At 48.4% G+C, this 25446-nt stretch overlaps 1 protein-coding gene across 3 annotated transcripts in view; it reads right to left on the reverse strand.

The window, feature by feature from the left end:
• Window positions 1–24082, reverse strand: part of EBP (EBP cholestenol delta-isomerase) — a 37064-nt gene extending 12982 nt beyond the window's left edge. The window contains exons 1-2 of one of the 3 annotated variants that reach the window (XM_053696131.1): window positions 23968–24082; window positions 126–450 (exon numbers count right to left, since the gene is read on the reverse strand). In XM_053696131.1, the coding sequence (XP_053552106.1) occupies window positions 126–426 (301 nt within the window). In that variant the 5' untranslated portion in view covers window positions 427–450; window positions 23968–24082. Of the gene's footprint in view, window positions 1–125; window positions 451–23876 lie in introns of all 3 variants that reach the window. The other 2 variants (XM_053696130.1, XM_053696132.1) reach the window with 2 other exon arrangements.
• Window positions 24083–25446: the final 1364 nt, after the last annotated feature.

Genomic DNA, 25446 nt, shown 5'->3' on the forward strand with positions numbered 1-25446 from the left:
ATAACTAAATCACTCGTATTCCCATCCCATTACATTTCCTCCCAAATGTCCCTAGAGATGACCAATTTCCCATCAAGCTTTATTCATTTTCCCTCCCCATGGATGATTGCATTGCCCCTTCGTACAAAGCTGTGACAGGAACGCCTGATCCTTCAAGATGTCCATATAGTAAAGAGAAAACCAGCCTTCGATCACCAAGTGGATGAACCCACAGACTGCAAACCAGCACAGCACAAGTCTTCGTGCAGTGCTCATTCCAGAGGCTCGGCCGGTAAGTAGCCATGTGCCTGCAAGAAAAACTCCTGACACAGAGAACAGGAAGGCAAGGATCATCCACATGGGGCGGTCATTAGGACGGTAACCATCTAACTGCAGGTCCCGTGGCCAGTATGGATGAGAGAACGGACTCCCTGCTTCCTGAGCCATGGCAGAGTGGATTCTGTTTGTGGCCTAATGTAAAAAGACAATGAAGGAACCAATTACTATCTGCATAAAATGAAGCATCATATAATATGACTTTCTACTTAAACAACAAAGACCAACAGCTGCACATACAGACTTCATAAACCACACACAGCCCACAAACCATTATGTACACGAGCAGTTGCTCTCACCAACAAACAAGTATATACACACACACAAGCAACCACACTCAAACCCACTGTACATAACTGCCTGCAAACTCAGGCACTAACATGCAAGTTTGTATCAATACAAATCAGTAATCGATGACACAAGTAACCATTTGCACAGAATAGAAACCATCACGACAATGTGAAAATATTGTAATATTCCAACTTGTGAAGCTAATTGGTCACATGCTGACTGACAGCTATCTCAGTCAGTGGCACTCTCATACTCTGTCCTTTACCTGCAGCTATCTCACAGGTGGCAGTCTGTATCCCTGTTTATCCTTAGCTGCTATCTCAGGCAGTGGTATTCTCTGACCCTTACACTCTGCCCTTTACCTACAGCTATCTCACCAGTGGCATTCACTATCTCTTATTGTCTACACTTTACCTACAGCTATCTGTCAATGTCAGTCCCTCCTTTGTTTGCAGGTAGCTCAGCAGGACCTCTTGAGCTTACACTCTTTTACCTCTCCGACAGTCTGCCCACACTCTCTCATTAACAGTCTGCCCACACTCTCTCATTAACAGTCTGCCCACACTCTCTCATTAACAGTCTGCCCACACTCTCTCATTAACAGTCTGCCCACACTCTCTCATTAACAGTCTGCCCACACTCTCTCACTGACAGTCTGCCCACACTCTCTCATTAACAGTCTGCCCACAGTCTCTCATTAACAGTCTGCCCACACTCTCTCATTAACAGTCTGCCCTCACTCTCTCATTGACAGTCTGCCCACACTCTCTCATTAACAGTCTGCCCACACTCTCTCATTAACAGTCTGCCCACACTCTCTCATTAACAGTCTGCCCACACTCTCTCATTAACAGTCTGCCCACACTCTCTCATTAACAGTCTGCCCACACTCTCTCATTAACAGTCTGCCCACACTCTCTCATTAACAGTCTGCCCACACTCTCTCATTGACAGTCTGCCCACACTCTCTCATTAACAGTCTGCCCACACTCTCTCATTAACAGTCTGCCCACACTCTCTCATTAACAGTCTGCCCACACTCTCTCATTAACAGTCTGCCCACACTCTCTCATTAACAGTCTGCCCACACTCTCTCACTGACAGTCTGCCCACACTCTCTCATTAACAGTCTGCTCACACTCTCTCATTAACAGTCTGCTCACAGTCTCTCATTAACAGTCTGCCCACACTCTCTCATTAACAGTCTGCCCACACTCTCTCATTAACAGTCTGCCCACACTCTCTCATTAACAGTCTGCCCACACTCTCTCATTAACAGTCTGCCCACACTCTCTCATTAACAGTCTGCCCACACTCTCTCATTAACAGTCTGCCCACACTCTCTCATTGACAGTCTGCCCACACTCTCTCATTAACAGTCTGCCCACACTCTCTCACTGACAGTCTGCCCACACTCTCTCATTAACAGTCTGCCCACACTCTCTCATTAACAGTCTGCCCACACTCTCTCATTAACAGTCTGCCCACACTCTCTCATTAACAGTCTGCCCACACTCTCTCATTAACAGTCTGCCCACACTCTCTCATTAACAGTCTGCCCACACTCTCTCATTAACAGTCTGCCCACACTCTCTCATTAACAGTCTGCCCACACTCTCTCATTAACAGTCTGCCCACACTCTCTCATTAACAGTCTGCCCACACTCTCTCATTAACAGTCTGCCCACACTCTCTCATTAACAGTCTGCCCACACTCTCTCATTAACAGTCTGCCCACACTCTCTCATTAACAGTCTGCCCACACTCTCTCATTAACAGTCTGCCCACACTCTCTCATTAACAGTCTGCCCACACTCTCTCATTAACAGTCTGCCCACACTCTCTCATTAACAGTCTGCCCACACTCTCTCATTAACAGTCTGCCCACACTCTCTCATTAACAGTCTGCCCACACTCTCTCATTAACAGTCTGCCCACACTCTCTCATTAACAGTCTGCCCACACTCTCTCATTAACAGTCTGCCCACACTCTCTCATTAACAGTCTGCCCACACTCTCTCATTAACAGTCTGCCCACACTCTCTCATTAACAGTCTGCCCACACTCTCTCATTAACAGTCTGCCCACACTCTCTCATTAACAGTCTGCCCACACTCTCTCATTAACAGTCTGCCCACACTCTCTCATTAACAGTCTGCCCACACTCTCTCATTAACAGTCTGCCCACACTCTCTCATTAACAGTCTGCCCACACTCTCTCATTAACAGTCTGCCCACACTCTCTCATTAACAGTCTGCCCACACTCTCTCATTAACAGTCTGCCCACACTCTCTCATTGACAGTCTGCCCACACTCTCTCATTAACAGTCTGCCCACAGTCTCTCATTAACAGTCTGCCCACACTCTCTCATTAACAGTCTGCCCACACTCTCTCACTGACAGTCTGCCCACACTCTCTCATTAACAGTCTGCCCTCACTCTCTCATTAACAGTCTGCCCACACTCTCTCATTAACAGTCTGCCCACACTCTCTCATTAACAGTCTGCCCACACTCTCTCACTGACAGTCTGCCCACACTCTCTCATTAACAGTCTGCCCACACTCTCTCATTAACAGTCTGCCCTCACTCTCTCATTAACAGTCTGCCCACACTCTCTCATTAACAGTCTGCCCACACTCTCTCATTAACAGTCTGCCCGCACTCTCTCATTAACAGTCTGCCCGCACTCTCTCATTAACAGTCTGCCCGCACTCTCTCATTAACAGTCTGCCCACACTCTCTCACTGACAGTCTGCCCACACTCTCTCACTGACAGTCTGCCCACACTCTCTCATTAACAGTCTGCCCACACTCTCTCACTGACAGTCTGCCCACACTCTCTCATTAACAGTCTGCCCACACTCTCTCATTAACAGTCTGCCCACACTCTCTCACTGACAGTCTGCCCACACTCTCTCATTAACAGTCTGCCCACACTCTCTCACTGACAGTCTGCCCACACTCTCTCATTAACAGTCTGCCCACACTCTCTCATTAACAGTCTGCCCACACTCTCTCATTAACAGTCTGCCCACACTCTCTCATTAACAGTCTGCCCACACTCTCTCACTGACAGTCTGCCCACACTCTCTCATTAACAGTCTGCCCACACTCTCTCATTAACAGTCTGCCCACACTCTCTCATTAACAGTCTGCCCTCACTCTCTCACTGACAGTCTGCCCACACTCTCTCATTGACAGTCTGCCCACACTCTCTCATTAACAGTCTGCCCGCACTCTCTCATTAACAGTCTGCCCACACTCTCTCATTAACAGTCTGCCCGCACTCTCTCATTAACAGTCTGCCCACACTCTCTCATTAACAGTCTGCCCACACTCTCTCATTAACAGTCTGCCCACACTCTCTCATTAACAGTCTGCCCACACTCTCTCATTAACAGTCTGCTCACACTCTCTCATTGACAGTCTGCCCGCACTCTCTCATTAACAGTCTGCCCGCACTCTCTCATTAACAGTCTGCCCAGTCTCTCATTGACAGTCTGCCCACACTCTCTCATTGACAGTCTGCCCACACTCTCTCATTGACAGTCTGCCCACACTCTCTCATTAACAGTCTGCCCACACTCTCTCATTGACAGTCTGCCCACACTCTCTCATTGACAGTCTGCCCACACTCTCTCATTAACAGTCTGCCCACACTCTCTCATTGACAGTCTGCCCACACTCTCTCATTGACAGTCTGCCCACACTCTCTCACTGACAGTCTGCCCACAGTCTCTCATTAACAGTCTGCCCACAGTCTCTCATTGACATTCTGCCCACACTCTCTCATTGACAGTCTGCCCACACTCTCTCATTAACAGTCTGCCCACACTCTCTCATTGACAGTCTGCCCACACTCTCTCATTAACAGTCTGCCCACACTCTCTCATTGACAGTCTGCCCACACTCTCTCATTGACAGTCTGCCCACACTCTCTCACTGACAGTCTGCCCACAGTCTCTCATTAACAGTCTGCCCACAGTCTCTCATTGACATTCTGCCCACACTCTCTCATTGACAGTCTGCCCACACTCTCTCATTAACAGTCTGCCCACACTCTCTCATTGACAGTCTGCCCACACTCTCTCATTGACAGTCTGCCCACACTCTCTCACTGACAGTCTGCCCACACTCTCTCATTAACAGTCTGCCCACAGTCTCTCATTGACATTCTGCCCACACTCTCTCATTAACAGTCTGCCCACACTCTCTCATTGACAGTCTGCCCACACTCTCTCATTAACAGTCTGCCCACACTCTCTCATTAACAGTCTGCCCTCACTCTCTCATTAACAGTCTGCCCACACTCTCTCATTAACAGTCTGCCCACACTCTCTCATTAACAGTCTGCCCACACTCTCTCATTAACAGTCTGCCCACACTCTCTCATTAACAGTCTGCCCACACTCTCTCATTAACAGTCTGCCCACACTCTCTCATTAACAGTCTGCCCACACTCTCTCATTAACAGTCTGCCCACACTCTCTCACTGACAGTCTGCCCGCACTCTCTCATTAACAGTCTGCCCACACTCTCTCATTAACAGTCTGCCCACACTCTCTCATTAACAGTCTGCCCACACTCTCTCATTAACAGTCTGCCCGCACTCACTCATTAACAGTCTGCCCACACTCTCTCATTAACAGTCTGCCCGCACTCTCTCATTAACAGTCTGCCCAGTCTCTCATTGACAGTCTGCCCACACTCTCTCATTGACAGTCTGCCCACACTCTCTCATTGACAGTCTGCCCAGTCTCTCATTGACAGTCTGCCCACACTCTCTCATTGACAGTCTGCCCAGTCTCTCATTGACAGTCTGCCCACACTCTCTCATTAACAGTCTGCCCACACTCTCTCATTAACAGTCTGCCCAGTCTCTCATTAACAGTCTGCCCACACTCTCTCATTGACAGTCTGCCCACACTCTCTCATTAACAGTCTGCCCACACTCTCTCATTAACAGTCTGCCCAGTCTCTCATTAACAGTCTGCCCACAGTCTCTCATTAACAGTCTGCCCACACTCTCTCTTTGACAGTCTGCCCACACTCTCTCATTAACAGTCTGCCCACACTCTCTCATTAACAGTCTGCCCTCACTCTCTCATTAACAGTCTGAACACACTCTCTCATTAACAGTCTGCCCACACTCTCTCATTAACAGTCTGCCCACACTCTCTCACTGACAGTCTGCCCACACTCTCTCATTAACAGTCTGCCCTCACTCTCTCATTAACAGTCTGCCCACAGTCTCTCATTAACAGTCTGCCCACACTCTCTCATTAACAGTCTGCCCACACTCTCTCATTAACAGTCTGCCCACACTCTCTCATTAACAGTCTGCCCACACTCTCTCATTAACAGTCTGCCCACACTCTCTCACTGACAGTCTGCCCACACTCTCTCATTGACAGTCTGCCCACACTCTCTCACTGACAGTCTGCCCACACTCTCTCATTAACAGTCTGCCCACACTCTCTCATTAACAGTCTGCCCTCACTCTCTCATTAACAGTCTGCCCACACTCTCTCATTAACAGTCTGCCCACACTCTCTCATTAACAGTCTGCCCACACTCTCTCATTAACAGTCTGCCCACACTCTCTCATTAACAGTCTGCCCACACTCTCTCATTAACAGTCTGCCCACACTCTCTCACTGACAGTCTGCCCACACTCTCTCATTAACAGTCTGCCCACACTCTCTCATTAACAGTCTGCCCACACTCTCTCATTAACAGTCTGCCCACACTCTCTCATTAACAGTCTGCCCACACTCTCTCATTAACAGTCTGCCCACACTCTCTCATTAACAGTCTGCCCACACTCTCTCATTAACAGTCTGCCCACACTCTCTCATTAACAGTCTGCCCACACTCTCTCATTAACAGTCTGCCCACACTCTCTCACTGACAGTCTGCCCACACTCTCTCATTGACAGTCTGCCCACACTCTCTCATTGACAGTCTGCCCACACTCTCTCATTGACAGTCTGCCCACACTCTCTCATTAACAGTCTGCCCACACTCTCTCATTAACAGTCTGCCCACACTCTCTCACTGACAGTCTGCCCACACTCTCTCATTAACAGTCTGCCCACACTCTCTCATTAACAGTCTGCCCACACTCTCTCATTAACAGTCTGCCCACACTCTCTCACTGACAGTCTGCCCACACTCTCTCACTGACAGTCTGCCCACACTCTCTCATTAACAGTCTGCCCACACTCTCTCATTAACAGTCTGCCCACACTCTCTCATCGACAGTCTGCCCACACTCTCTCATAGACAGTCTGCCCACACTCTCTCATTAACAGTCTGCCCACACTCTCTCACTGAACAGTCTGCCCACACTCTCTCATTAACAGTCTGCCCACACTCTCTCATTGACAGTCTGCCCACACTCTCTCATTAACAGTCTGCCCACACTCTCTCACTGACAGTCTGCCCACACTCTCTCATTAACAGTCTGCCCACACTCTCTCATTAACAGTCTGCCCACACTCTCTCATTAACAGTCTGCCCACACTCTCTCATTGACAGTCTGCCCACACTCTCTCATTAACAGTCTGCCCACACTCTCTCATTAACAGTCTGCCCACACTCTCTCATTAACAGTCTGCCCACACTCTCTCATTGACAGTCTGCCCACACTCTCTCATTAACAGTCTGCCCACACTCTCTCATTAACAGTCTGCCCACACTCTCTCATGACTATCTGAGTCTGCCCACACTCTCTCATTAACAGTCTGCCCACACTCTCTCATTAACAGTCTGCCCACACTCTCTCATTAACAGTCTGCCCACACTCTCTCATTAAACAGTCTGCCCACACTCTCTCATTAACAGTCTGCCCACACTCTCTCACTGACAGTCTGCCCACACTCTCTCATTTACAGTCTGCCCACACTCTCTCATTAACAGTATGCCCACACTCTCTCATGACAGTCTGCCCACACTCTCTCATTAACAGTCTGCCCACACTCTCTCATTAACAGTCCTGCCCACACTCTCTCATTAACAGTCTGCCCACACTCTCTCACTGACAGTCTGCCCACACTCTCTCATGAACAGTCTGCCCACACTCTCTCATTAACAGTCTGCCCACACTCTCTCATTAACAGTCTGCCCACACTCTCTCATTAACAGTCTGCCCACACTCTCTCATTAACAGTCTGCCCACACTCTCTCATTAACAGTCTGCCCACACTCTCTCATTAACAGTCTGCCCACACTCTCTCATTAACAGTCTGCCCACACTCTCTCATTAACAGTCTGCCCACACTCTCTCATTAACAGTCTGCCCACACTCTCTCATTAACAGTCTGCCCACACTCTCTCACTGACAGTCTGCCCACACTCTCTCATTAACAGTCTGCCCACACTCTCTCATTAACAGTCTGCCCACACTCTCTCACTGACAGTCTGCCCACACTCTCTCATTAACAGTCTGCCCACACTCTCTCATTAACAGTCTGCCCACACTCTCTCATTAACAGTCTGCCCACACTCTCTCATTGACAGTCTGCCCACACTCTCTCATTGACAGTCTGCCCACACTCTCTCATTAACAGTCTGCCCACACTCTCTCATTGACAGTCTGCCCACACTCTCTCATTAACAGTCCTGCCCACACTCTCTCATTAACAGTCTGCCCACACTCTCTCATTAACAGTCTGCCCACACTCTCTCATTAACAGTCTGCCCACACTCTCTCATTAACAGTCTGCCCACACTCTCTCATTAACAGTCTGCCCACACTCTCTCATTAACAGTCTGCCCACACTCTCTCATTAACAGTCTGCCCCACAGTCTCTCATTGACAGTCTGCCCACACTCTCTCATTAACAGTCTGCCCACACTCTCTCATTAACAGTCTGCCCACACTCTCTCATTAACAGTCTGCCACACTCTCTCATTAACAGTCTGCCCACACTCTCTCATTGACAGTCTGCCCACACTCTCTCATTAACAGTCTGCCCACACTCTCTCATTAACAGTCTGCCCACACTCTCTCATTAACAGTCTGCCCACACTCTCTCATTAACAGTCTGCCCACACTCTCTCATTAACAGTCTGCCCACACTCTCTCATTGACAGTCTGCCCACACTCTCTCATTAACAGTCTGCCCACACTCTCTCATTAACAGTCTGCCCACACTCTCTCATTAACAGTCTGCCCACACTCTCTCATTAACAGTCTGCCCACACTCTCTCATTAACAGTCTGCCCACACTCTCTCATTAGACAGTCTGCCCACACTCTCTCATTGACAGTCTGCCCACACTCTCTCATTAACAGTCTGCCCACACTCTCTCATTAACAGTCTGCCCACACTCTCTCATTGACAGTCTGCCCACACTCTCTCATTAACAGTCTGCCCACACTCTCTCATTGACAGTCTGCCCACACTCTCTCATTGACAGTCTGCCCACACTCTCTCATTAACAGTCTGCCCACACTCTCTCATTAACAGTCTGCTCACACTCTCTCATTAACAGTCTGCTCACAGTCTCTCATTAACAGTCTGCCCACACTCTCTCATTAACAGTCTGCCCACACTCTCTCATTAACAGTCTGCCCACACTCTCTCATTAACAGTCTGCCCACACTCTCTCATTGACAGTCTGCCCACACTCTCTACAGTCTGCCCACACTCTCTCATTACAGTCTGCCCACCACTCTCTCATTAACAGTCTGCCACACACTCTCTCATTGACAGTCTGCCCACACTCTCTCATTAACAGTCTGCCCACACTCTCTCATTAACAGTCTGCCCACACTCTCTCATTAACAGTCTGCCCACACTCTCTCATTAACAGTCTGCTCACACTCTCTCATTAACAGTCTGCCCACACTCTCTCATTAACAGTCTGCCCACACTCTCTCATTAACAGTCTGCCCACACTCTCTCATTAACAGTCTGCCCACACTCTCTCATTGACAGTCTGCCCACACTCTCTCATTAACAGTCTGCCCACACTCTCTCATTAACAGTCTGCCCACACTCTCTCATTAACAGTCTGCCCACACTCTCTCATTGACAGTCTGCCCACACTCTCTCATTGACAGTCTGCCCACACTCTCTCACTGACAGTCTGCCCACACTCTCTCATTAACAGTCTGCCCACACTCTCTCATTAACAGTCTGCCCACACTCTCTCATTAACAGTCTGCCCACACTCTCTCATTAACAGTCTGCCCACACTCTCTCATTAACAGTCTGCCCACACTCTCTCATTAACAGTCTGCCCACACTCTCTCATTAACAGTCTGCCCACACTCTCTCATTAACAGTCTGCCCACACTCTCTCATTGACAGTCTGCCCACACTCTCTCATTAACAGTCTGCCCACACTCTCTCATTGACAGTCTGCCCACACTCTCTCATTAACAGTCTGCCCACACTCTCTCATTAACAGTCTGCCCACACTCTCTCATTAACAGTCTGCCCACACTCTCTCATTAACAGTCTGCCCACACTCTCTCATTAACAGTCTGCCCACACTCTCTCATTAACAGTCTGCCCACACTCTCTCATTAACAGTCTGCCCACACTCTCTCACTGACAGTCTGCCCACACTCTCTCATTAACAGTCTGCCCACACTCTCTCATTAACAGTCTGCCCTCACTCTCTCATTAACAGTCTGCCCACACTCTCTCATTAACAGTCTGCCCACACTCTCTCATTAACAGTCTGCCCACACTCTCTCATTAACAGTCTGCCCACACTCTCTCACTGACAGTCTGCCCACACTCTCTCACTGACAGTCTGCCCACACTCTCTCATTAACAGTCTGCCCAGTCTCTCATTGACAGTCTGCCCACACTCTCTCATTAACAGTCTGCCCACACTCTCTCATTAACAGTCTGCCCACACTCTCTCATTGACAGTCTGCCCGCACTCTCTCATTAACAGTCTGCCCGCACTCTCTCATTAACAGTCTGCCCAGTCTCTCATTGACAGTCTGCCCACACTCTCTCATTGACAGTCTGCCCACACTCTCTCATTGACAGTCTGCCCACACTCTCTCATTGACAGTCTGCCCACACTCTCTCATTGACAGTCTGCCCAGTATCTCATTGACAGTCTGCCCACACTCTCTCATTAACAGTCTGCCCACACTCTCTCATTAACAGTCTGCCCACACTCTCTCATTGACAGTCTGCCCACACTCTCTCATTAACAGTCTGCCCAGTCTCTCATTAACAGTCTGCCCACAGTCTCTCATTAACAGTCTGCCCACACTCTCTCTTTGACAGTCTGCCCACACTCTCTCATTAACAGTCTGCCCTCACTCTCTCATTAACAGTCTGCCCACACTCTCTCATTAACAGTCTGCCCACACTCTCTCATTAACAGTCTGCCCACACTCTCTCATTAACAGTCTGCCCACACTCTCTCATTAACAGTCTGCCCACACTCTCTCATTAACAGTCTGCCCACACTCTCTCATTAACAGTCTGCCCACACTCTCTCATTAACAGTCTGCCCACACTCTCTCATTAACAGTCTGCCCACACTCTCTCATTGACAGTCTGCCCACACTCTCTCATTGACAGTCTGCCCACACTCTCTCATTAACAGTCTGCCCACACGTCTCTCATTAACAGTCTGCCCACACTCTCTCACTGACAGTCTGCCCCACACTCTCTCATTGACAGTCTGCCCACACTCTCTCATTGAACAGTCTGCCCACACTCTCTCATTGACAGTCTGCCCACACTCTCTCATTAACAGTCTGCCCACAGTCTCTCACTGAACAGTCTGCCCACACTCTCTCACTTGACAGTCTGCCCCACACTCTCTCATTAACAGTCTGCCCACAGTCTCTCAATGACAGTCTGCCCACACTCTCTCATTAACAGTCTGCCCACACTCTCTCACTGACAGTCTGCCCACACTCTCTCATTAACAGTCTGCCCACAGTCTCTCATTAACAGTCTGCCCACACTCTCTCATTAACAGTCTGCTCACACTCTCTCACTGACAGTCTGCCCACACTCTCTCACTGACAGTCTGCCCACACTCTCTCATTGACAGTCTGCCCACAGTCTCTCATTAACAGTCTGCCCACACTCTCTCATTAACAGTCTGCCCACAGTCTCTCATTAACAGTCTGCCCACAGTCTCTCATTAACAGTCTGCCCACACTCTCTCATTAACAGTCTGCTCACACTCTCTCACTGACAGTCTGCCCACACTCTCTCACTGACAGTCTGCCCACACTCTCTCATTGACAGTCTGCCCACAGTCTCTCATTAACAGTCTGCCCACACTCTCTCATTAACAGTCTGCCCACAGTCTCTCATTAACAGTCTGCCCACACTCTCTCATTGACAGTCTGCCCACACTCTCTCATTAACAGTCTGCCCACAGTCTCTCACTGACAGTCTGCCCACACTCTCTCACTGACAGTCTGCCCACACTCTCTCACTGACAGTCTGCCCACACTCTCTCATTAACAGTCTGCCCACAGTCTCTCACTGACAGTCTGCCCACAGTCTCTCATTAACAGTCTGCCCACACTCTCTCATTAACAGTCTGCCCACACTCTCTCATTAACAGTCTGCCCACAGTCTCTCACTGACAGTCTGCCCACACTCTCTCATTAACAGTCTGCCCACACTCTCTCATTGACAGTCTGCTCACACTCTCTCATTAACAGTCTGCCCACACTCTCTCACTGACAGTCTGCCCACACTCTCTCACTGACAGTCTGCCCACACTCTCTCATTAACAGTCTGCCCACACTCTCTCACTGACAGTCTGCCCACACTCTCTCATTAACAGTCTGCCCACACTCTCTCATCGACAGTCTGCCCACACTCTCTCATTAACAGTCTGCCCACACTCTCTCACTGACAGTCTGCCCACACTCTCTCACTGACAGTCTGCCCACACTCTCTCATTAACAGTCTGCCCACACTCTCTCACTGACAGTCTGCCCACACTCTCTCATTAACAGTCTGCCCACACTCTCTCATTAACAGTCTGCCCACACTCTCTCATTAACAGTCTGCCCACACTCTCTCATTACAGTCTGCCCACACTCTCTCATTGACAGTCTGCCCACACTCTCTCATTAACAGTCTGCCCACACTCTCTCATTAACAGTCTGCCCACACTCTCTCATTAACAGTCTGCCCACGTCTCTCATTGACAGTCTGCCCACACTCTCTCATTAACAGTCCTGCCCACACTCTCTCATTAACAGTCTGCCCACACTCTCTCATTAACAGTCTGCCCACACTCTCTCATTAACAGTCTGCCCACACTCTCTCATTAAGAGTCTGCCCACACTCTCTCATTAACAGTCTGCCCACACTCTCTCACTGACAGTCTGCCCACACTCTCTCATTAACAGTCTGCCCACACTCTCTCATTAACAGTCTGCCCACACTCTCTCACTGACAGTCTGCCCACACTCTCTCATTAACAGTCTGCCCACACTCTCTCATTAACAGTCTGCCCACACTCTCTCATTAACAGTCTGCCCACACTCTCTCATTGACAGTCTGCCCACACTCTCTCATTGACAGTCTGCCCACAGTCTCTCATTAACAGTCTGCCCACACTCTCTCACTGACAGTCTGCCCACACTCTCTCATTAACAGTCTGCCCACACTCTCTCATTAACAGTCTGCCCACACTCTCTCATTAACAGTCTGCCCACACTCTCTCATTAACAGTCTGCCCACACTCTCTCATTAACAGTCTGCCCACACTCTCTCATTAACAGTCTGCCCACACTCTCTCATTAACAGTCTGCCCACACTCTCTCATTAACAGTCTGCCCACACTCTCTCATTGACAGTCTGCCCACACTCTCTCATTAACAGTCTGCCCACACTCTCTCATTAACAGTCTGCTCACACTCTCTCATTAACAGTCTGCTCACAGTCTCTCATTAACAGTCTGCCCACACTCTCTCATTGACAGTCTGCCCACACTCTCTCATTAACAGTCTGCCCACACTCTCTCATTAACAGTCTGCCCACACTCTCTCACTGACAGTCTGCCCACACTCTCTCATTAACAGTCTGCCCACACTCTCTCATTAACAGTCTGCTCACAGTCTCTCATTAACAGTCTGCCCACACTCTCTCATTAACAGTCTGCCCTCACTCTCTCATTAACAGTCTGCCCACACTCTCTCATTAACAGTCTGCCCACACTCTCTCATTAACAGTCTGCTCACACTCTCTCATTAACAGTCTGCCCACACTCTCTCATTGACAGTCTGCCCACACTCTCTCATTAACAGTCTGCCCACACTCTCTCATTAACAGTCTGCCCAAACTCTCTCATTGACAGTCTGCCCACACTCTCTCATTAACAGTCTGCCCACACTCTCTCATTGACAGTCTGCCCACACTCTCTCATTGACAGTCTGCCCACACTCTCTCATTAACAGTCTGCCCACACTCTCTCATTAACAGTCTGCTCACACTCTCTCATTAACAGTCTGCTCACAGTCTCTCATTAACAGTCTGCCCACACTCTCTCATTGACAGTCTGCCCACACTCTCTCATTAACAGTCTGCCCACACTCTCTCATTAACAGTCTGCCCACACTCTCTCATTGACAGTCTGCCCACACTCTCTCATTAACAGTCTGCCCACACTCTCTCATTAACAGTCTGCTCACACTCTCTCATTGACAGTCTGCCCACACTCTCTCATTAACAGTCTGCCCACACTCTCTCATTAACAGTCTGCCCACACTCTCTCATTAACAGTCTGCCCACACTCTCTCATTAACAGTCTGCTCACACTCTCTCATTAACAGTCTGCTCACACTCTCTCATTAACAGTCTGCCCACACTCTCTCATTAACAGTCTGCCCACACTCTCTCATTAACAGTCTGCCCACACTCTCTCATTGACAGTCTGCCCACACTCTCTCATTAACAGTCTGCCCACACTCTCTCATTAACAGTCTGCCCACACTCTCTCATTAACAGTCTGCTCACACTCTCTCATTGACAGTCTGCCCACACTCTCTCATTGACAGTCTGCCCACAGTCTCTCACTGACAGTCTGCCCACACTCTCTCATTAACAGTCTGCCCACACTCTCTCATTAACAGTCTGCCCACACTCTCTCATTAACAGTCTGCCCACACTCTCTCATTAACAGTCTGCCCACACTCTCTCATTAACAGTCTGCCCACACTCTCTCATTAACAGTCTGCCCACACTCTCTCATTAACAGTCTGCCCACACTCTCTCATTAACAGTCTGCCCACACTCTCTCATTGACAGTCTGCCCACACTCTCTCATTGACAGTCTGCCCACAGTCTCTCATTGACATTCTGCCCACACTCTCTCATTGACAGTCTGCCCACACTCTCTCATTAACAGTCTGCCCACACTCTCTCATTAACAGTCTGCCCACACTCTCTCATTAACAGTCTGCCCTCACTCTCTCATTAACAGTCTGCCCACACTCTCTCATTAACAGTCTGCCCACACTCTCTCATTAACAGTCTGCCCACACTCTCTCATTAACAGTCTGCCCACACTCTCTCACTGACAGTCTGCCCACACTCTCTCATTAACAGTCTGCCCACACTCTCTCATTAACAGTCTGCCCTCACTCTCTCATTAACAGTCTGCCCACACTCTCTCATTAACAGTCTGCCCACACTCTCTCATTAACAGTCTGCCCACACTCTCTCATTAACAGTCTGCCCACACTCTCTCACTGACAGTCTGCCCACACTCTCTCACTGACAGTCTGCCCACACTCTCTCATTAACAGTCTGCCCAGTCTCTCATTGACAGTCTGCCCACACTCTCTCATTAACAGTCTGCCCACACTCTCTCATTAACAGTCTGCCCACACTCTCTCATTGACAGTCTGCCCGCACTCTCTCATTAACAGTCTGCCCGCACTCTCTCATTAACAGTCTGCCCAGTCTCTCATTGACAGTCTGCCCACACTCTCTCATTGACAGTCTGCCCACACTCTCTCATTGACAGTCTGCCCACACTCTCTCATTGACAGTCTGCCCACACTCTCTCATTGACAGTCTGCCCAGTATCTCATTGACAGTCTGCCCACACTCTCTCATTAACAGTCTGCCCACACTCTCTCATTAACAGTCTGCCCACACTCTCTCATTGACAGTCTGCCCACACTCTCTCATTAACAGTCTGCCCAGTCTCTCATTAACAGTCTGCCCACAGTCTCTCATTAACAGTCTGCCCACACTCTCTCTTTGACAGTCTGCCCACACTCTCTCATTAACAGTCTGCCCTCACTCTCTCATTAACAGTCTGCCCACACTCTCTCATTAACAGTCTGCCCACACTCTCTCATTAACAGTCTGCCCACACTCTCTCATTAACAGTCTGCCCACACTCTCTCATTTACAGTCTGCCCACACTCTCTCATTAACAGTCTGCCCACACTCTCTCATTAACAGTCTGCCCACACTCTCTCATTAACAGTCTGCCCACACTCTCTCATTAACAGTCTGCCCACACTCTCTCATTGACAGTCTGCCCACACTCTCTCATTGACAGTCTGCCCACACTCTCTCATTAACAGTCTGCCCACAGTCTCTCATTAACAGTCTGCCCACACTCTCTCACTGACAGTCTGCCCACACTCTCTCACTGACAGTCTGCCCACACTCTCTCATTGACAGTCTGCCCACACTCTCTCATTGACAGTCTGCCCACACTCTCTCATTAACAGTCTGCCCACAGTCTCTCACTGACAGTCTGCCCACACTCTCTCACTGACAGTCTGCCCACACTCTCTCATTAACAGTCTGCCCACAGTCTCTCACTGACAGTCTGCCCACACTCTCTCATTAACAGTCTGCCCACACTCTCTCACTGACAGTCTGCCCACACTCTCTCATTAACAGTCTGCCCACACTCTCTCATTAACAGTCTGCCCACACTCTCTCATTAACAGTCTGCCCACACTCTCTCACTGACAGTCTGCCCACACTCTCTCACTGACAGTCTGCCCACACTCTCTCATTAACAGTCTGCCCACACTCTCTCATTAACAGTCTGCCCACACTCTCTCATTAACAGTCTGCCCACACTCTCTCATTAACAGTCTGCCCACACTCTCTCATTAACAGTCTGCCCACACTCTCTCTTTACAGTCTGCCCACACTCTCTCACTTAAAGTCTGCCCACACTCTCTCATTAACAGTCTGCCCACACTCTCTCATTAACAGTCTGCCCACACTCTCTCATGAACAGTCTGCCCACACTCTCTCATTAACAGTCTGCCCACACTCTCTCACTGACAGTCTGCCCACACTCTCTCACTGAACAGTCTGCCCACACTCTCTCATTAACAGTCTGCCCACAGTCTCTCATTAACAGTCTGCCCACACTCTCTCATTAACAGTCTGCCCACACTCTCTCATTAACAGTCTGCCCACAGTCTCTCATTAACAGTCTGCCCACACTCTCTCACTGACAGTCTGCCCACACTCTCTCACTGACAGTCTGCCCACACTCTCTCATTAACAGTCTGCCCACACTCTCTCATTAACAGTCTGCCCACACTCTCTCATTAACAGTCTGCCCAGTCTCTCATTGACAGTCTGCCCACACTCTCTCATTAACAGTCTGCCCAGTCTCTCTCATTAACAGTCTGCCCACACTCTCTCATTAACAGTCTGCCCACACTCTCTCATTAACAGTCTGCCCACACTCTCTCATTAACAGTCTGCCCACACTCTCTCATTAACAGTCTGCCCACACTCTCTCATTAACAGTCTGCCCACACTCTCTCATTAACAGTCTGCCCACACTCTCTCATTGACAGTCTGCCCATAGTCTCTCATTAACAGTCTGCCCACACTCTCTCACTGACAGTCTGCCCACACTCTCTCATTAACATCTGCCCACACTCCTCTCACCTGACAGCTGCATCCTTGCCCACCACTCACGTCATTAACAGTCCTGCCCACAGTCCTCTCATTTAACAGCCTGCCCACCACTCTCTCATTAACAGTCCTGCCTCACAACTCTCTCACTGACATCTGCCCACACTCTCTCACTACAGTCTGCCCACACTCTCCTCCATTGACAGTCTGCCTGCCCACATCTCTCATTACATCTGCCACACTCTCTCATTGACAGTCTGTGCCCACAGTCTGCTCTCATTAACAGTCTGCCACACACTCTCTCTTAACAGTCAGCTCACAGTCTCTCATTAACAGTCTGCCCACACTCTCTCACTGACAGTCTGCCCACACTCTCTCATTACAGTCTGCCCACACTCCTCATTAACAGTCTGCCCACACTCTCCTCATTAACAGTCTGCCACACTCTCTCATTAACAGGTCTGCCCACACTCACTCATTAACAGTCTGCCCACACTCTCTCATTGACAGTCTGCCCACACTCTCTCATTGACAGTCTGCCCACACTCTCTCATTAACAGTCTGCCCACACTCTCTCATTGACAGTCTGCCCACACTCTCTCATTAACAGTCTGCCCACAGTCTCTCATTAACAGTCTGCCCACACTCTCTCATTAACAGTCTGCCCACACTCTCTCATTAACAGTCTGCCCACACTCTCTCATTAACAGTCTGCCCACACTCTCTCATTAACAGTCTGCCCACACTCTCTCATTAACAGTCTGCCCACACTCTCTCATTAACAGTCTGCCCACACTCTCTCATTAACAGTCTGCCCACACTCTCTCATTAACAGTCTGCCCACACTCTCTCATTAACAGTCTGCCCACACTCTCTCATTGACAGTCTGCCCACACTCTCTCATTAACAGTCTGCCCACACTCTCTCATTAACAGTCTGCCCACACTCTCTCATTAACAGTCTGCCCACACTCTCTCATTAACAGTCTGCCCACACTCTCTCATTAACAGTCTGCCCACACTCTCTCATTAACAGTCTGCCCACACTCTCTCACTGACAGTCTGCCCACACTCTCTCATTAACAGTCTGCCCACACTCTCTCATTAACAGTCTGCCCACACTCTCTCATTAACAGTCTGCCCACACTCTCTCATTAACAGTCTGCCCATAGTCTCTCATTAACAGTCTGCCCACACTCTCTCACTGACAGTCTGCCCACACTCTCTCATTAACAGTCTGCCCACACTCTCTCACTGACAGTCTGCCCACACTCTCTCATTAACAGTCTGCCCACACTCTCTCACTGACAGTCTGCCCACACTCTCTCATTAACAGTCTGCCCTCACTCTCTCATTGACAGTCTGCCCACAGTCTCTCATTAACAGTCTGCCCACACTCTCTCATTGACAGTCTGCCCACACTCTCTCATTAACAGTCTGCCCACACTCTCTCATTAACAGTCTGCCCACACTCTCTCATTAACAGTCTGCCCACACTCTCTCATTAACAGTCTGCCCACACTCTCTCATTAACAGTCTGCCCACACTCTCTCATTAACAGTCTGCCCACACTCTCTCATTGACAGTCTGCCCACAGTCTCTCATTGACAGTCTGCCCACAGTCTCTCATTAACAGTCTGCCCACAGTCTCTCATTAACAGTCTGCCCACACTCTCTCATTGACAGTCTGCCCACACTCTCTCATTAACAGTCTGCCCACACTCTCTCATTGACAGTCTGCCCACACTCTCTCATTAACAGTCTGCCCACAGTCTCTCATTGACAGTCTGCCCACACTCTCTCATTAACAGTCTGCCCACACTCTCTCATTAACAGTCTGCCCACACTCTCTCATTAACAGTCTGCTCACACTCTCTCATTAACAGTCTGCCCACACTCTCTCATTGACAGTCTGCCCACACTCTCTCATTAACAGTCTGCCCACACTCTCTCATTGACAGTCTGCTCACACTCTCTCATTGACAGTCTGCCCACACTCTCTCATTAACAGTCTGCCCACAGTCTCTCATTGACAGTCTGCCCACACTCTCTCATTAACAGTCTGCCCACACTCTCTCATTAACAGTCTGCCCACACTCTCTCATTAACAGTCTGCCCACACTCTCTCATTAACAGTCTGCCCACACTCTCTCATTAACAGTCTGCCCACACTCTCTCATTAACAGTCTGCCCACACTCTCTCACTGACAGTCTGCCCACACTCTCTCATTAACAGTCTGCCCACACTCTCTCATTAACAGTCTGCCCACACTCTCTCATTAACAGTCTGCCCACACTCTCTCATTAACAGTCTGCCCACACTCTCTCATTAACAGTCTGCCCACACTCTCTCATTAACAGTCTGCCCACACTCTCTCATTAACAGTCTGCCCACACTCTCTCATTAACAGTCTGCCCTCACTCTCTCATTAACAGTCTGCCCACACTCTCTCACTGACAGTCTGCCCACACTCTCTCATTAACAGTCTGCCCACACTCTCTCATTAACAGTCTGCCCACACTCTCTCATTAACAGTCTGCCCACACTCTCTCATTAACAGTCTGCCCACACTCTCCTCACTGACAGTCTGACTCTCTCATAACAGGGCTCACACATTACAGTCTGCCCACACTCTCTCATTAACAGTCTGCCCACACTCTTCATCTACAGTCCTTGCCCCAGCACTCTTCCTCATTAACAGTCTGCCCACTCTCTTCATTAACAGTCTGCCCAACACTCTCCTCATTGACACGTCTGCAGTCTCTCATTAAAACAGTATGCTCTCTCTCATTTACAGTCTGCCTCTACACTCTCTCATTAACAGTCCTGCCCACACTCTCTCATTATCACAGTCTGCCCTCACTCTCTCATTAACAGTCAGCCCTCACACTCTCTCATTAACAGTCCTGCCCACACTCTCTCTCATTAACAGTGCACCACTTCCTCAACAGTCTGCCCAACTTCTCATTAACAGTCCTGCCCACACTCTCTCATTACAGTCTGCCCACAGTCTCTCCTTAACAGTCTGCCCACACTCTCTCACTTACAGTCTGCCACACTCTCGTCATTAACAGTCTGCCCTCACTCTGCTCACTTGACAGTCTTGCCCACACTCTCTCTCATTAACAGTCTGCCCACACTCTCTCACTGACAGTCTGCCCACACTCTCTCATTAACAGTCTGCCCACACTCTCTCATTAACAGTCTGGCCCACACTCTCTCATTAACAGTCTGCCCACACTCTCTCATTAACAGTCTGCCCACACTCTCTCATTAACAGTCTGCCCACACTCTCTCATTAACAGTCTGCCCACACTCTCTCATTGACAGTCTGCCCACACTCTCTCATTAACAGTCTGCCCACACTCTCTCACTTAACAGTCTGCCCACACTCTCTCATTGACAGTCTGCCCACACTCTCTCATTAACAGTCTGCCCTCACTCTCTCATTAACAGTCTGCCCACACTCTCTCATGACAGTCTGCCCACACTCTCTCATTAACAGTCTGCCCACACTCTCTCATTAACAGTCTGCCCACACTCTCTCATTAACAGTCTGCCCACACTCTCTCATTAACAGTCTGCCCACACTCTCTCATTAACAGTCTGCCCACACTCTCTCATTAACAGTCTGCCCACACTCTCTCATTAACAGTCTGCCCACACTCTCTCATTAACAGTCTGCCCACACTCTCTCATTAACAGTCTGCCCTCACTCTCTCATTAACAGTCTGCCCACACTCTCTCATTAACAGTCTGCCCACACTCTCTCATTGACAGTCTGCCCACACTCTCTCATTGACAGTCTGCCCACAGTCTCTCATTGACAGTCTGCCCACACTCTCTCATTGACAGTCTGCCCACACTCTCTCATTAACAGTCTGCCCACACTCTCTCATTAACAGTCTGCCCACACTCTCTCATTAACAGTCTGCCCGCACTCTCTCATTAACAGTCTGCCCACACTCTCTCATTAACAGTCTGCCCACACTCTCTCATTAACAGTCTGCCCACACTCTCTCATTAACAGTCTGCCCACACTCTCTCATTAACAGTCTGCCCACACTCTCTCATTAACAGTCTGCCCACACTCTCTCATTAACAGTCTGCCCACACTCTCTCATTAACAGTCTGCCCACACTCTCTCATTAACAGTCTGCCCTCACTCTCTCATTAACAGTCTGCCCACACTCTCTCATTAACAGTCTGCCCACACTCTCTCATTAACAGTCTGCCCACACTCTCTCATTAACAGTCTGCCCACACTCTCTCATTGACAGTCTGCCCACACTCTCTCATTGACAGTCTGCCCACACTCTCTCATTAACAGTCTGCCCACACTCTCTCATTGACAGTCTGCCCAGTCTCTCATTGACAGTCTGCCCACACTCTCTCATTGACAGTCTGCCCACACTCTCTCATTAACAGTCTGCCCACACTCTCTCATTAACAGTCTGCCCAGTCTCTCATTAACAGTCTGCCCACACTCTCTCATTGACAGTCTGCCCACACTCTCTCATTAACAGTCTGCCCACACTCTCTCATTAACAGTCTGCCCACACTCTCTCATTAACAGTCTGCCCACACTCTCTCATTAACAGTCTGCCCACAGTCTCTCATTAACAGTCTGCCCACACTCTCTCATTAACAGTCTGCCCTCACTCTCTCATTGACAGTCTGCCCACACTCTCTCATTAACAGTCTGCCCACACTCTCTCATTAACAGTCTGCCCTCACTCTCTCATTAACAGTCTGCCCACACTCTCTCATTAACAGTCTGCCCTCACTCTCTCATTAACAGTCTGCCCACACTCTCTCACTGACAGTCTGCCCACACTCTCTCATTAACAGTCTGCCCACACTCTCTCACTGACAGTCTGCCCACACTCTCTCATTAACAGTCTGCCCACACTCTCTCATTAACAGTCTGCCCAGTCTCTCATTGACAGTCTGCCCACACTCTCTCATTAACAGTCTGCCCACACTCTCTCATTAACAGTCTGCCCACACTCTCTCATTAACAGTCTGCCCACACTCTCTCACTGACAGTCTGCCCACACTCTCTCATTAACAGTCTGCCCACACTCTCTCATTAACAGTCTGCCCACACTCTCTCATTAACAGTCTGCCCACACTCTCTCATTAACAGTCTGCCCACACTCTCTCACTGACAGTCTGCTCACACTCTCTCATTGACAGTCTGCCCACACTCTCTCATTGACAGTCTGCCCACACTCTCTCATTGACAGTCTGCCCACACTCTCTCATTGACAGTCTGCCCACACTCTCTCATTGACAGTCTGCCCACACTCTCTCATTAACAGTCTGCCCACACTCTCTCACTGACAGTCTGCGCACACTCTCTCATTAACAGTCTGCCCTCACTCTCTTATTAACAGTCTGCCCACACTCTCTCACTGACAGTCTGCCCACACTCTCTCACTGACAGTCTGCCCACACTCTCTCACTGACAGTCTGCCCACACTCTCTCATTAACAGTCTGCCCACACTCTCTCATTAACAGTCTGCCCACACTCTCTCATTAACAGTCTGCCCACACTCTCTCATTAACAGTCTGCCCACACTCTCTCACTGACAGTCTGCCCACACTCTCTCACTGACAGTCTGCCCACACTCTCTCATTAACAGTCTGCCCACACTCTCTCATTAACAGTCTGCCCACACTCTCTCACTGACAGTCTGCCCACACTCTCTCACTGACAGTCTGCCCACACTCTCTCATTAACAGTCTGCCCACACTCTCTCATTAACAGTCTGCCCACACTCTCTCTGGCATTCTGACATTATTTGCAGCTATCTCATGAACTGTCAGTCTCTCACTCTGCCAGGCTCTCCATTACCCACTTATCTCTAAGTTAGTAGTACTCTTACAGTCTCTGTCTCCATTACCCACTTATCTCTAAGTTAGTAGTACTCTTACAGCCTCTGTCTCCATTACCTACTTATCTCTAAGTTAGTAGTACTCTTACAGTCTCTGTCTCCATTACCTACTTATCTCTAAGTTAGTAGTACTCTTACAGTCTCTGTCTCCATTACCCACTTATCTCTAAGTTAGTAGTACTCTTACAGTCTCTGTCTCCATTACCTACTTATCTCTAAGTTAGTAGTACTCTTACAGCCTCTGTCTCCATTACCTACTTATCTCTAAGTTAGTAGTACTCTTACAGTCTCTGTCTCCATTACCTACTTATCTCTAAGTTAGTAGTACTCTTACAGTCTCTGTCTCCATTACCCACTTATCTCTAAGTTAGTAGTACTCTTACAGTCTCTGTCTCCATTACCCACTTATCTCTAAGTTAGTAGTACTCTTACAGTCTCTGTCTCCATTACCCACTTATCTCTAAGTTAGTAGTACTCTTACAGTCTCTGTCTCCATTACCTACAACCCTTTGTTAGTTGCACTGGGACACACTTATAGTCTTCTCAGTCACAGACCAGCAGATCTCTTGTTTACTGGCTGTCGCTCTCACATTGACAGAGGTTCTTATGCCTTTGACCGCAGCTCTCAGATTCAGTGACAATACCAGCCAGGTCCACACATGACAAACAGACCGGCCGCGCCTACAAACATCATCCAATCATCGGTCACACACTGGCAGCACAGCAAATAGGAATATAGTATTTTTGAATCAGAATAGGCGTGGTCCAGTGTGTACAAACTCAGCACCACCCACCTTATAGTTTCCCGGCTTCTCATTGGTCTGAAAGGAAAAAGGCGGTAACATAATCGGACTCTGTTCATGGTAAGACACTCGTTCCATTACAGTTTGGGCGGGACTAAGCTGTGATTGGCCTACCGAATCTGATCGCCGTCCTTCACTTATTGCTATGGCGACCAGAGTCATTTTATTGAACCGTCTAATGTTTGTACATTTCTTTTATTCCTCCATGTAAAAAACAGTTATAATTAACATGTTCAGTAACTATATGTGATGTGTGAGTAGTAACTATATATATAATACTGTGCACAGGTGCTTGTGATTACCATACCTATAACATGTAGACCAATACCCAGGTATAGGTACAAAGTGTGTTGTGTATATACAGCCTATGTCATAACTATACATAGTGCATATATGAACAGTAAAGGGATATGAAACACATTTTTTTCTTCTTTTCATGACTCAGAGAATACAATTTAACATTTTTTTACTTCAATTAAATTTGCTTTGTACTCTTGATATTCTTTGTTGAAGAGATATCTAGATAGGTCATGTGCACATGTCTGGAACACTACATGACAGGAAATAGTGCTGTCATCTAGTGTTTTTGTTATGTATAAAATTATTGCAAAACTGCTGCCATATAGTGCGGCAGACACGTGCAAGCTCCTGAGCTTAGTTTCCTGCTTTTCAACAAAGGATAACAAGAAAACAAAGAAAAGTTGATAATAAGTAAATTAAAAAGTGGATTAAAATTGTATGTTCTATCTGAATTATTATTTCTGTTCATTTAAAGGGTCATTCATGTTACTCATATGATAAAACACTTTAAAGTGATGCAGCATATCTGTAAAAAGCTGACTAGAAAATATCACCTGAACATCTCTATGTAACAAAGGAAGAGATTTTTGTACTGTCACCTGCATAGTAAAAAAATAAATAAAAAATCAGCTGATTTGCATCATTAATGCTGTATCCACACTTTATTTACTGGGATTTACACGAGCTTTCATCATAATCTCTCAAAATCATTAAACCCTTGACGGCCCATGAAACCAATTTTGTTTCTTTCTTGATTCAGGTAGGTTGGCTTCCCAAGTTCCCTTCCTAAATACTGAGAGCGAGGACTCGGAGGCGAAAATAGAGTGGTGTTACAGAGCGCAGTAAGGAGTTGGAGAGCAGCAGTAGTGGGGTGATCTAATGTCTGTCTAAATATATTACATTACCCCACATCTATGTTCTCTCCCCCTGCTGTGTCCTCTCCACCTATGTATCCTCTCCCTCTGT

The sequence above is a fragment of the Bombina bombina genome, chromosome 12 (genome assembly GCF_027579735.1).
Source record: "Bombina bombina isolate aBomBom1 chromosome 12, aBomBom1.pri, whole genome shotgun sequence".
Taxonomy (NCBI): Eukaryota; Metazoa; Chordata; class Amphibia; order Anura; family Bombinatoridae; genus Bombina; species Bombina bombina.